Genomic DNA, 13972 nt, shown 5'->3' with positions numbered 1-13972 from the left:
TACTAGGTTCCCAGCTGATGGATATTTGGGAATTAACGCCTCCTGGAGGGAGTGTATTGTTGGGGGCGGGCTCATGGGCTTTATAGCCAGTTTCCCCATGCCAGTGTTTGGCACACCCTCCTGTTGCTATGGTCCACCTTATATTGGCCAGGGGGTGATGTCCACCCTCTGCTCATGCCATCGTTTTCCCCTGCCATCGTGGAGCTTCCCCTCGAGCCTGTAAGCCAAAATAAATCTCTTTTTCCCAGAAGCTGCTCTTGGTTGGGTGATTTCTACCAGCAATACAAACCGGACTGCAACAACAGACATACACCACCATGCCCAAGGTCTTGCTAGGTAGCCCAGTCTGACTCTGAACTCACTGTTAGTAGCATCTCTAAACTATACCCCTCCTTCTGTGTGTCAATCAAAAATGTCCCCAGTCTAGAAACACATTACTTCAGAAAGAAGGCTCACTGCTCTTTGGAAAAGAAGAATGGACTGGCATGCACGCACACACACACACACGCAAAACACCTGTCAAATAAATTTGTATAACCCTTTAACCCAAGCTGCTTTCACCCTTGTTTGAAGAATCTGCTTTTTTTTTTTTTTTACAGATGGCAGAGAAAATGGAGATGAACCAAAATTCAACAATAAGACAAGAAGATAGGTGATTGCTGACCACATGATATGTCTAGCAGAAACTGGAGAAGGAGTGGTGACAGAATACTGCTCTTACTGCTAGCCTGACAACAAATTCCAGGTCAACAGTGACAGACATGGTGATCAAGCACAACCTATCAAGCCAGAAATTCGGAGGTTATAGAGAACTCAACACTAAATCAGAATGCCGACAGGCCTGCCATGGCTCAGGAAACATTGTGGAAGGGAAAGAGAAAGATTATAAAAGCCATGGGGTGGGCAGGAATACCCCGAGACAAAGTCCCCAAACTCCCATCCTCACCCTACTGGAACAGACTGAGGCCTTCATGATCCCATAGTGGATACCATAACACTACTCAGGAGAGCACCCCAGGGTAATGGGAGCTGGAACAAAGGAATAAAAGAGTATAACCTGTTACAATATATATAAAATAAAAAGTTACATTTTAAAAAATGTCTGCAGATGTTGCCAAAAACCCCTGAGGTATAAAAGTACCTCTAGCTTTAACCCCTGGAATAGTCATCACATATATTAAAATCTCAATAACTGCTTTAAAGTCAACCAGGATAATTAATCAGATTTAAATGCAAAATCTGAAATCAAGAATTAAAACTGATGATACATGTGTTTCTGTACCTAATCACCTTCCTTGCTTGGGTTGGAATGTACAATTTCAAGAAATCTTGGTTTATCAGGGTAGTAGTCATGCCCTCACCTGTAGAAGATATGTAAGCCAATAATTATACACCAGCCTGAATGCGCACACTCAGGTGAGCAAGGCAATGAGATACACTAACAGCTGCTACAGAGGTGGAAAGAAAGCACCCATTCTCATGCCCAACTCCTTTTAAGCACCTTTACTCCCTCACTTCCCAAAGTGGGAACTGTCTCTCTACAATATCTTTTCCTGTCTCTATCGGATGGGCAGGGTCTTGGCTGACTTAAAAATTTTTTTCATTTATTTATTTGCAAGCAGAGAGAGAGAAAGAATATGAATGGGTATACCAGGGCCTCTTCCCACTTCAAATGAACTCCACATGATGTGCTACTTTGTGCACCTGTCTTTATGTGGGTACTGGGGAATTGAACCCCCACCATCAAGCACTGAATCCCCACCATCAGGTTTTGCAGGCATCTTTAACCATTGAGCTCTCTCTCCAGCCCTTGTGTGACTTTTAAGCATGTGAAGTTTCATCCACGATATCCAAACCATAGGAAATGCTGGTGAGGATATTGGGTGCTAAGACAACCCAGCCATCTCTCAGTAGATTCTATCTAGCACAAGTAATTATAAATGTCTGTCATCTTGGCCAATGGTTTTGCAACTTGACTGTGTACAAGAACCAGTTGTGGAGGCTGTAAAGCACACATGTCCTCACTCTTCATTCCCAGATGAAACACCTGGCAGGACCAGACGAGGATGCTAAATATGCTTTTTGAAGCAAGTTCCCTCATGTTATGTGGGTGCAGCACTTTGAGAAATCTTGCTCTTCACCATGCATTCCACAGCAGAGAAAACAAACAGTTAACAACAGGTTCCAGCCTGAACACAGTCAATTCTTCTACAAACTCAGCAGTTGTGAATGTCTATCTTCTGTGGAGTAAAATCACTGCTCTGTGCATCTAGACCCTATGAGTCCTCGCCACTGGCCAAGCAGCGAGCATTTCAGTGATTCTGAGCTATGCATTTTAATCTATAACTAGTTCTCTGCTTTTTACAAATGTGAAAGTACTAAAGCAATTAACTCTAAATCCTTGGAATACATAAAAATTCTCCAAAACTAGAACATGCCCAGCAGATATAAATGGTATTTCTCCAAGGTTTTACCAAGTGGCAGCTATTCTTCTAGGAACTGGTTTTCATGCAGAAGTTGCTGTGCTTCACGGAGACCTTTGATAAGCAACTTTCTCCCCCAGCCCTCCTATCTGCTTTCCTGCCTCATCTTACTTCACAGAACTCACTGTTACTGATACACATTTGCCTATCTTCTACTTTCCACACATAAAATATGACTCTTAGAGGAAGGGCTCTGTCCATTTTGTTCACTGCTATAACTCAGCCCAAAATAGTGTCGTGTTTAAAAGGCACTTAACAAGCACCTGTTGGGTGACTGCACTGATGCATGAATGAATGCACTGATCAGCAGCTTGCCACTAGATCCTTGCCAACAGCTACCCTACAGTCACCACAGTCTCATAGAGGGCCCTGTGAGCAAGATCCTGTGAATTCACCATGACTTATGTGAATACCAAGTGTTGAAATGTAGCGACCACCACATGTTTATTGAGTTCACGCTAGGGTTGGAGAGAGAGCGCAGTGGTTAAAGGTGCTTGCAAGCAAAAGTCTGAAGGCCTGGGTTCAATAAGGCCAGTGGCATTTGTGTCTGTACTTCATTTACAGTGGCAAGCGGCCCTTGTGTGCCCACTTCCTCACCTCTCTCTCCTTTCTGTTTCTCTCTCCTTTGCAAATAAATAATTTATTTTAAAAAATAGTCCAGGCTATATTTTCCATGAAGAACAGGATTTGGAATCTTTTTCCAAACAAGACTCTGTGTGTGTGTGTGTGTGTGTGTGTGTGTGTGTGTGTTTTGAGGGAAGGGAGGTTAAACGAAATCCAGTGACTATCCCACCCAGCACTGGGGGAAACAAAAGAACAATTGGATCTGTTTGTTTTTTGCTTTTGCTTTTCTTTTTCCTATAAGGGGGGAAAAAAAAGAATTAAAATGCTCAATTGTTTGGCAGTTTGATAAGAACTGTTACTTAACCTCTTGGAGGATGTTTCCTAATCTGCAAAAGGCAGTGCTGGGTAAGAACATTTCTACTTCCTCCAAAAAGATGTTAGAATTGTCAGGCATCTACTTTTCAAAAATAGGAAACAGAAAGCTTAGCTTGTTCCCTAGGTATTAAAATGTTGGGGCCACTTAGGGAGAAAAAGAAGTGAGAGTAAGTGGAAGACTAAAATTTATAAAAAGGGAAAGAGTAGGGAGACACAGGAGTGTAACAGCCAGTCGTGGGAGGTGGGGGCAGATTCTGATGTGTGACAGCTGAAAGAAAAAGACAGAAAAGAGGAACAGAATCCACATCCCTGTTTTCCCTCCTTTGCGGGCAGGGACTGGGCAGTTTCAGAGGAACTCTGGGAACTGATAAGAAGATCCACCCACAAACCCATGCAAGTCCTAACTTGGAGATCCTCCTTAATTCAACAACCAGCCCCCTCTACCCGCTTCCACAGGAGAGCCCAGGCAGAAGCACACAAGTTTGCTCAAACTGGATTTTAAAAGTAGAGACTAGAAAAGGAACCATGTCACCATTCAGAACAAAGAAAATGTGGGATCCCTGCTCAAACATACAACCTGAGGTTCTTTCACCGTGAGGACAGACATGTCTTTTTGTTTATCTGAGATGTGTTTTCCTATGTTGTTTATGCTGGCCTTGAGCATTACTGGTTTAAGCCACCATGCACAGCTGGGCATGTTTGAGGCAAATAATAGCAAGATGCATCCTCCAAGGGCTAGTAACCTTCCTTGTTACTTAGGACTCAAGCACAGCACTTCAAGTGCTCTGATCTGTGTACTATGTTTAAGCACCCTTCAATGCTTAACAGTCCACCTGGGAAGCCTCTCCCGCAAGACAGTGGTGGGTCTGGTCTAGGTCAGGAAATGGTGGGTGGGGGTGGTCACAACTGGTTGACAAATGCCTGAAGAAAGCCTCCTGAAACAGCAACACCGACAGGTGTGGGAGAAAGAACCGTCCTAGTGGGGTGAAGCCACACCATCAGTGGTCTTCACCCTGTTTGCTGATGCAGCCAAGGGGGGCACAGTCAATTCTGAGGAGAGCTCAATGGTATGGGACATGACCACAGACGCAGCAGACACCCAGAAGCCCCATCATAGCTCCCGCTGCTAGACTGCCACAGTTCAATTAACTCGAGGCTATAAAGCTTTCAACCTTCTTTCTGAAATAATTCCCTATTTACAGAAAAATGGCAAGAAGAATATGAAGCATTCTCCTCTACCCTCCACCCCAAGCCCCAACTGTTAACATTTTGTCACATTTGTGTTGCCATTCTACAAGTACACCATATGCATATTAGTTATTTAAGTAGTTAAAGTAGATGAGTGTAAGTCAGAGACATGATGATACTCCATTTTATTTCCTAAAAGCAAGGGTATTCCTTATACAAGTTTATTGATCAAAATCCAGAAATAAACATCAATTCAATACTGGAATCTAATAATAAAGACCTTATTTAAAAATCTCTCTAGTGGTTCCAATAACACTTCTGAACAAAAATGTTAACAACAAATGTTTATTTTCAGTTCTAGGATGCAGTCCAGGAATACACGTAGGTCGGCCGTTGTCTCTTTGCCTCCTTTGATCTGAAACAGTTCCTTTATCTTTCATGACCTTAACGTTTGTAAAAGTATAGGCCAAGGATTGTGTAGAATGTCCCTTATTTCGGGTTCACCTGATGTTTCCTCAGGGTTGGGGTCCTGGTATGCACCCTGGGCTAAAGTATCAGAGCAGCGTGTGTTTTCTTGGAAGGCACATGATGCCAGCTGGCCCAGCCCCAGTTAGCATGCTCAGCCGACGAAAGTGGTTTAAGCCCAGGCTTCTCCATCATCAAGTTGCTCTTTTCCCTTTGGAAATTAATAAGTAACTTGATGGGAGATACCTAGGAACTAAGTAAATACTCTATTTTTCTACCAAATCTGTTTCTTTCCATACCCACTGGTAGAGTTCTGCTGAAAGAATAGAACTTATGTGAGTCGAGTAAGTTTAAATCTCAGGGATAAAGCTAGCGCTGGAGAGAACAGCAGAGTTGGTGAGTAAGAATTAGCATGTGAGACTCCTACCAGGCTCAAGTACTTCACAAAACCAGTATAGTGGAGATGTAGTTCAGCTTGTATGTCCTGGGAAGGGAGGCCTCCTCAAGGAGGTGGTATGTGGATGAGTCCTCCAAGGGGGAGCAGGCTTTCAGGGAAGCACTCTGGATGGAAGGGCATGGCAAATGCCCTGAGATATACTGAGGTCCCCCAGGGGACCTAAGGAAAAACGGTCACAAGATTCAGCTAAGAAGACACACCAGAGCCCCCACCCAGAGGTTCTGAATGGGAGTAGTGAGAGCACACGGAGGTGAATCAGGCCCAGGCAGTGGGGGATCATGAGGCCACCAGATCATGGTTGTGAGGGGTCACTGAGCTGCTGAGAGCCAGGAATGAAACAAGGGAGCTGAGCAGGAGCCATGGGAAAGAAAGATGCCCCTGAATTTGATGATAACACTGGGAGGGACTGTTCTTAAAGCACCAAATCAGATCTGGCCTGTGGCATAAATTCAGGCAGATGGAGTGGGGGAGGGGGCAACACACAAAAGGCTTTGTATGCAGTTACAGATCTCTCAAGCTCTCTGGAGAAGATTTAGTGGCAGAGGTGGGGGCACCCAATAGAGTGAAAGTGGCCACAGGGGGCGAGACAGGATGCTGGGGGGAACAGAAAATGCTGCTCTTAGGACTGCCCCATCCCCTGTGAGTCCCACTGAGCCTTAACAAATGCCTTATGTAAGAGCTCTGTGGTGACAGCACATGACAGCATATTATCCCTGCAGATTCTGCTATGGGAGAACAAGTCTGTGGCGACCCCATGGACGCCCCAAATAAAGCAAACCCCGGAAATTTTTTTTAATGGAAGAGTCCCCTCTAAAGGAAAGATAAGTAGTTGGACTAGAAAAACAATACTTCATAGGAAAGCAAAAGCCAGTGGGATGCACAGTTCACAAAAGCAACTGTGAGACCATCATAAATAAGGTTCCAACATGGGGGTCTTCCCCTAAGCTGAAGTAGAGTGGAAAACACAGGGGATAAGATGATTGGCAGATCTGCAAGCAAACTCTAAAATACCCACCATTCTTTATGCCTGAAAGAAAGACAAGGGTCAGGTTTGCAAGGTGATGGAGTATGAGCATGGCATTACCAAACAGGACCTCAGAAACACTAGGGAGCAGCCAACCAGGTGGATGGGGACAAGGAGGTAGAAGATTTGCAAGGCTGTGGTGACAATGACCAATAACCAATCAAAATCCTACCTGTCCTACAATAACAGAGGAACCAGGAAGATAAAGCCCCAAATCAGGAAGCAGCAAAGCTCCAGGGAAAAGTACTGGAAGGAGTGACCACAAAGAGTGTGGCAACTGAAGGACTGAAAGAGAAGAAGATAAAATAAGTGTCGGTTTGGGCCGCCTTAAACCCAGCATGTTCCAATTTCTTTTTTTGGTATTTCAAGGTAGGGTCTTGGCTGACCTGGAATTAGTCTCAGGGTGGCCTCCAACTCATAGCTATGATCCTCCTACCTCAGCCTTCCGAGTGCCAGGATTCGTGTGTGCCACCGCGCCCAGCTCTTTTTTTACTAAATTATTTTTTAAATTATTTATTAGAGAGGGAGAATGAATATAGGTACGCCAGGGCCTCTAGCCACTGCAAACAAACTCCAGACACATGTGCCACCATGAATATCTGGCTTAGATGAGTTCTAGGGAATTGAACCTGGATCTTTAAGTTTTGCAGGCAAGCATCTCAACCATTAAGACATCTCTCCAGCCCTCTTAAAAAAAAAAAAAAAAAAAACTTGGGCTGGAGAGATGGCTTAGCAGTTAAGCACTTGCCTGTAAAGCCTAAGGACCCATGTTAGCCAGATGCACAAGGTGGCGCACACGTCTGGTGTTTGTTTGCAGTAGCTGGAGACCCTGACGTGCCCATTTTCTCTTTCTCTCTCTCTCTGCCTCTTTCTGTCTGTCGCTCTCAAATAAATAAATAAAGTTTTTATTTATTTATTTGCAAGCAGAAATAGAAGAGAGACAGAGGCAATGTGCATGGCAGGGCCTTTAGCAGCTGCCAATGAACTCCAGATGCATGTGCCACTTTGTTTATCTGGCTTTTCATGGGTACTGGGGAATCAAACTCAGGTTGTTAGGCATTGCAGGCAAACAACTTAACCACCAAGCCTAGTGTGTTCCTATTTATAAAACCAGCAACATACTTAAGTTTGTAAGAGGAGTAACTAAAACATGTAATTTCCTTTTATACTGAATATGCAGCCCTTTTAACTTATGGCCAAAAACTTTAAGCTAGCATTTGGGCAGGCTCCCCAACAGATACTCAAGTTTGTCACCATACATGCAGTGTGTGTCTGAGCATACAACAATCAGCAACACAAACAACAGCCCCACTTCTAAAGTGCTTGTAATCTCATTTTTTAGAAATTTTTACTTATTTGTTTACTTTTTTTGGAGGCAGGGTCTCAATCTAGCCCCGGCTAATGACAGACCTTATCTCAAAAATAAATAAATAAAATTAGCAGATGGTGTTCTTGAAGAATAATATCATAATATCTGTCTCCATCCCTCACACATCCATTCATGTGCATCCTGCAGGCAAACACATGTACACACACACAACATACAAAGTCCCCCCCAAAAAAATAACAGACCAGAAAGTATATAACCAATGCAATTATTGTCACCTTTTTCCCACCTTTTTGACATATTGTATGTTGGGCATAAGGGCGAGTGTTACAAGACATTTTGGATTTGAGGACAAGATAACGCAGAAAGGGATGGGGCTGGAGAGATGGCTGAGAGGTTAAAGATGCTTGCCTGCAAAACCTGCTGGCCCTCATAAAGCCAGAGGAACAAAGTGGTGCATGTGTCTGGAGTTGGTTTGTAGTGGCAGGAGGTCCTGGAGTGCCCGTTCTTCCTCCCTCTCCCTCCTCCCTCTCTCTCCTTGCAAATAAATAATCAATACAATTATTTTAAAGAAAAAAGAAGAGTTTTCCCAGAAGGAGTGGTCTGAATAGGTGCGTGTGGGATGCAGGAGGCAGGTCCATCCACACAGGATGGGGCACAGGCAGGCACAGGGGAAGTCCCAGCACTGAGTGCAAAGGGACCCGCCCGAGAGAGCTGTACGCTAACAGGCAGCTGGAAAAGGGGGCAGTCCCTTGCCACAGGGGTTGAAATTTTGCCCCGAAGAATAAAAGGGAGCCACTGGGGACTTCCTACGGGGAACTCTGAAGAAAACTCTCATGGCTGGACTGGAGATAGGGGTAGCCCCTCATGAGTCAGCACAGGGTAGGAGGCTGCTATGGAGACAAAGTGACAATGATGTGGCACAAGGGCATGTACAAACCTGGACAAAACCATCTCAGATCAATGTTGTGAATTCAGACTAAGTGGTGAGAGTATACTACGTGCTGCAAAGACAAGGCCTCATTGACTCCCCTAAGGTCTGAGTCTGAATCCCAGCTCTGCCTTAGAGAATCTATTAGTTCCCAATATCCTCTGTACCTCAATAACCCTGTTGGTACAATGGAATAATGGTACCAAACTCCTGGGGCTATGGGTAAAAATTAGAGAAATACACACACACACACACACACACACACACACACACACACACATCTGGCTTTATGTGGGTACTGGGGAATTGAACCTGGGTCATTCAGCTTTTCAAGCATGCACTTTGTGTTGTTTCTGATCTGAGTGTTCACTTGCATGGATATGTTCAGTATGGAAAATTCACTAGTACACTTTGGGTATGTCTACTTTTCCAGCACCTACACTGTGTGTGTGTATGTGAGAGAGAGAGAGAGAGAGAGAGAGAGAGAGACAGACAGACAGACAGACACACACACACACACACACACACACACACACACAGGATCTCATGTAGCAGAGGGTGATCTTGAACTCCGGCTCCTCATTCCTCAATTTCCCAAGTGCTGGAACTTAAAATGTGCACCACCATGCAAGACTGCAAGTACTACATTTACGTAAGAAAGAAAAACATCTGTCTGGTATTCAGGTACTGGCAGTGCCCCTGAGTACTTGAGTTCCTTTCTTTACACTTCACTTGCTCCCTGTGTGTGCTCCCAAGAGAGTCCTCAAGCCACCATCCGTATTTATGGCTTCCTCTCACACCAGACTTGTGATTCACACCCTCTCCGGATGCCTTTGCTAATTTACACCACCCACACTGATCCAGTCCACGCTTCTCCTTCCTCAGTGGTTAGGGAGTTTGTATCATCATTAACACGTATATTCCCAGTTGCTTTTATGCCAAAACTTTCCAGCTAGATTAAGAACATGAGTGTTCCCAATCCTCCTGTTTTCACAGGCAGCAGGGATTAAAGCCCTCCTCAGGATCTAGAAGGACACACCTTTTTCCATCTCCCATGCATTTTCCAAGTGACATCCTTAACCCTCCCTTGATGCTACAAAGTATGGTAAGCAAAAAACAAGAAGCAAGGAGTTTCTTCTTATTCTGCCTTAAATATCTCTAGAAAGTCACTACTATTTTGATGACAGGGGCAATTTGAAATGTGTGTGTGGCAAAACTGAACAAATTTTCAAAATTGTCATAAATGTGTGCTTTTAGAACATACCATTTCATGCATTTCCATCACACTCACTGCAAGCCAGGAATTATGGTGCAAATTTGTAATCCTAGCACTTGGAAAGTGGAGGTAGGAGAATCAGGAGTCCAGCTCAGGCTGTATACTGAGTTCAAGGCCATCCTGGCCTACATGAAATCCTCTTTTAAAAAAATCATTCATGTCCATTCTGGCTTCACCAGCATCATTTCCACCTTAGAGAAACAGGACAGAGAGCCAACGTTCTGGTCACAAGGCTCTTGAAGTTGACACTAATCTCTTGTCCAGCTGATGGTTGGAAGTCAGGCAGATTCCCTGCTCTGTAACCAGGAGACACCCCTGTGAGCTGTCAAACTTTGGGATTACACCAGAGAAACCACAGCCTGTCCTACCTGGGTCCCTTCATTCAACAGAGGTAGATCCCTCTGCCCAATTTCAAACGCGTGTCTGCAGGTGGAAGAGTCTTAGCCATCATAAACCAAGGGAAAGCTTAGCTAAACACCAGAGGGCAGGAGATACGTCTCCTTTCTCTGTCCGAGTCCAAAGCCCAGCACAGCCCTTGGCACAAGGAGCAGGCAACTATGGCTGCCAGACGAATCATGGCACATAAAACCATTTTCCCATTTCCTTTAAATAAAATGACACTCCATGTCGCAAAGGCCATATACATGAATTAAGACGTAATGATACTTTAAAAAGAAATCATCTCCAAGTCAGTTAGTGATTCTGCAGAAAGCTCTTCACTCATAAATATATTTTTAATGGTCAGAATTATGAACAGGGGGAAGGGGAGAGGAGGGTGCCTGGAAAGAACCTCAGACATCAGCAGAACAAACCGTTAGAGCAAGCCCCCCTCACCGGGGAAATTGGTGTCCGCCAAGGTCACGCAGCTGGCGTGCGCACAGCTCCTAGGAGATGTTCTCTGAAAACCTTGCAAAACACGGCTCACAATGAATGCACGCCTGTGATAAGCCGCGGCCGACAATTTCCAAGGAGCCCAAACGGCCGCCAAAACGTGTCTGCACCACAGGACCGGCCGCAGAGAGGGGGCGGGGAAGGTCACCGGCGAAATTCTGCCAGCAGACGCCGCCACACTGTGGCACGTGCTCCTCTCGGATGCTGGGGGGCTTGGGGGCAGCTGCTGGTGACCCTGCCCAGGACCCACCGCCTCCCCCTGCCCGGCCCATCTCGCTGGCTCCCCGAGTGGATTCAGCTCTGCCGCCTCCGAAGGTTCCAGCAATGAATTAAAGCCCCGAGCCGCCGCCGCAGAGGGCGAGGACCACCTCGCCGGAGCCCCTCCATCCCGGCCGTTGGTCCTCAGCTCTTCGCCGCCGCGTCCACACCTGCGCGGGCTGCGGCGCGCCCCCCCCCCCCTCGGGGCTCGGCGCCACGACCCTCCGCCCGCGCCCCCCGGGTGGGGTGCGGTAACGGGTGCACGCGGCGGAGCTGGTGGGGGGGGAGCCGCCCGGCGCAGCCACGAGTGGGCCGAGGGCAAGTCACCGCGGCCGCCGCCCCCCAGCCCGCGCCTTCCCGACCGCGGGGGTGGGCTGCGCCACTTACCTCGGCAGGCAGGTGCCGCCGCCGGGATGGGCGGCTTCCCAGGCCGCCGCTCCGCGCTGCCCGCCGCCTTCGTGGGCATACTAAGGCGGGGGCGCTGGCCGGACGCCAGTCCCCGGCCCCGCACCCCGGCCCCGGCCCGCCCCCGGCGCCGCGCTCGCGCCCATTCAGCCCCGGGGACCGTCCGCTCCCCAGCTCGGAGGCGGAGGAGGGGCGGGGGGCGGGGCTGCGCGTCACGAGGACGCGGGCGGCCAATCGGAGCGCAGGAGGGCCCCGCCGCGGCCCCGCCCCCGAGCGCGCGGCCCCGCGGCTCGGAGGCGTTCGGGGAGCGCGGCGCCTCCGGCGGGGGCTCGACTCGCGCGCCCGGCGGCCCCGCGGCCCGGTCTGTGCGCTGAGACGGAGGGAGGCGCGGTGGCCGTGGCCTTGGGGCTGCGCATCCGAGCAGGAAGCGCGCGGGCAGGGAACGCAGGAGGCTGGACGTCGTCACGCGCTGCGCCCGCGTCTTCAGAACGTCCCCGGGTCGGGTGTCCCCGGGGGCCGCGGGGCAAGCACGAGGGACAGGTTGGATGTGTCTTGGGGCTTGAGGAATCGCCTCTTGTTGTACCAGAGGTCGGGGAAAATGATCCTACTAATTACCCGAGGCACCAACCACTGTTACGGAGGAGGGAACGATACCCAGAGGACAGAAGTGAGCTGCATAAAGTCACCGGGGGCCTTTCATGGCAGAGCCAAGAGAACCTGGGTGTGCGGCGCTCATTTCTATTCTTCTGGGACCCTCCCCCCATCCCATTCTGGAGAGGAACTGTCATACAAGTTTAGTTGTTTGTGTTTGCTTCTGTTTTTTCGAGGCAGTGTCTCACTCTAGCCCCGCTGACCTAGGACTCACTCTGCAGTCCCAGGCTGCCCTCGAACTCACCACAGTGAGTGTGCCAACCACAGCCGGCTCATACAACTTTTTTTTTCTGATCTTATTTTTATTTATTTATTTATTAGAGACAGACAGAAGGAGAGAATGAGAATGGGCGTGCCCAGGCCTCTAGCCACTAGAAAGGAACTCCAGATGCATGCACCACCATGAGCATCTGGCTTATGTGGGACCTGGAGAAGCTCCTTAACCGCTAAGCCCTCTCTCCAGCCCTCATACAACTTTTAAAGGCATTTGCCTGTAAAGCCTGATGGCCTGGGTTCAAGTCCCCAGTACCCACATTAAGCCAGGTGCACAAAGCGGCAAGCGGCACATGTGTCTAGAGTTCATTTGCATTAGGCCCTGGTGTATTCATTCTTATTCATACTCATTCTCTCTCTCCCTCTGCTTGCAAGTAAATAAATAAAATACAAACAAAAAAGCAGAAGTATTAGAAAATCTCAAAATTGGGGAAATAAAGCTTGAAGCATTGGTACTGCTTTCATAAACTTGACTATGCACCTGCGATGCTCCTGTGCCTTAGGACTTGTCTACTCTTGGGTGAAACCAATGAAGTTATTTAGAATTTGGTGACAGACACACTGCATTGAGGTCCTGTACCTCTGATACTGGCATGGTGTCTCAAAGTTTGTCTTCTCTAGGAAGGAATCCAGTCAAGAGATAGGGTTTATGCTTAGCCAAGCAAAGCGTACACCGCAATGAGAGATTGCAGCGGGTGTCCCAAAGGGAGATAGTGGCACAGGCCGTTCTGCCTAGTGGATTCTAAAGAAGGTGTTTTGAATATTTTGAGGTAGGTGACATACCCATGGGTTAAGGGCCAGGTCTCCCTTTTAGGGTGTGTCTTTCCATGATCCTCTAGGAATGTCCAAAAGAGGGCGATCAAAAGCTCATTGTAAACTTTATTATAATGCAACTGAGAGCTTTGAACACATCCGTCATTGGTGGTGCACAGGTGTGGGAAAATGCCTTGGGCTTGGAAATGGCTGGACAGGACAGGACAGCCTGTCTAGCTGCAAGGGTGTAGAAACACAAAGGGGCATTCTGGCTTGTCAGGAGTCAGCTTCCAAAACACAGCTACAGTGTTGCTTATCACTTATTGAGACTCTCAAAGATCCCATGATTGAGCTCAGGGTTGGCTGTCAGTGAAGAAAGTAGAGGCTTTATCATGAAAATGAAAACTGGAGCCAGAATCGTCAGGCTGTGCAAACAGAAACAAGACTTAGGTTGTCTTTTCGGACCCCTTCCTTCAGCTCCCCACTCTGTTGTCTATCTTCTGCATAACAGTGCCCTTCTCTGTTTGAAAAGGAAGATCCTACACTCTGAGCCAGGCACATTTGCATGAACCAATAGTCTTATCACTTGTCCTACAGCTTGCACAGAGCAGCTGGTTTGGAGGTGTCTCTCTTCTCCCCCTAGGTGGGGGT

At 47.5% G+C, this 13972-nt stretch overlaps 1 protein-coding gene across 1 annotated transcript in view; it reads right to left on the bottom strand.

Moving 5' to 3' along the window:
* St3gal5 (ST3 beta-galactoside alpha-2,3-sialyltransferase 5) overlaps nucleotides 1-11734 on the bottom strand; it is a 72033-nt gene extending 60299 nt beyond the window's left edge. Inside the window, exon 1 of the mRNA XM_045153350.1 lies at nucleotides 11627-11734. Within this exon, the coding sequence (XP_045009285.1) occupies nucleotides 11627-11705 (79 nt within the window). The 5' untranslated portion in view covers nucleotides 11706-11734. The remainder of the gene's footprint in view (nucleotides 1-11626) is intronic.
* Nucleotides 11735-13972: the final 2238 nt, after the last annotated feature.

The sequence above is a fragment of the Jaculus jaculus genome, chromosome 6 (genome assembly GCF_020740685.1).
Source record: "Jaculus jaculus isolate mJacJac1 chromosome 6, mJacJac1.mat.Y.cur, whole genome shotgun sequence".
In the NCBI taxonomy this organism is placed as follows: domain Eukaryota; kingdom Metazoa; phylum Chordata; class Mammalia; order Rodentia; family Dipodidae; genus Jaculus; species Jaculus jaculus.
This window is presented reverse-complemented; position numbering and strand designations above follow the sequence as displayed.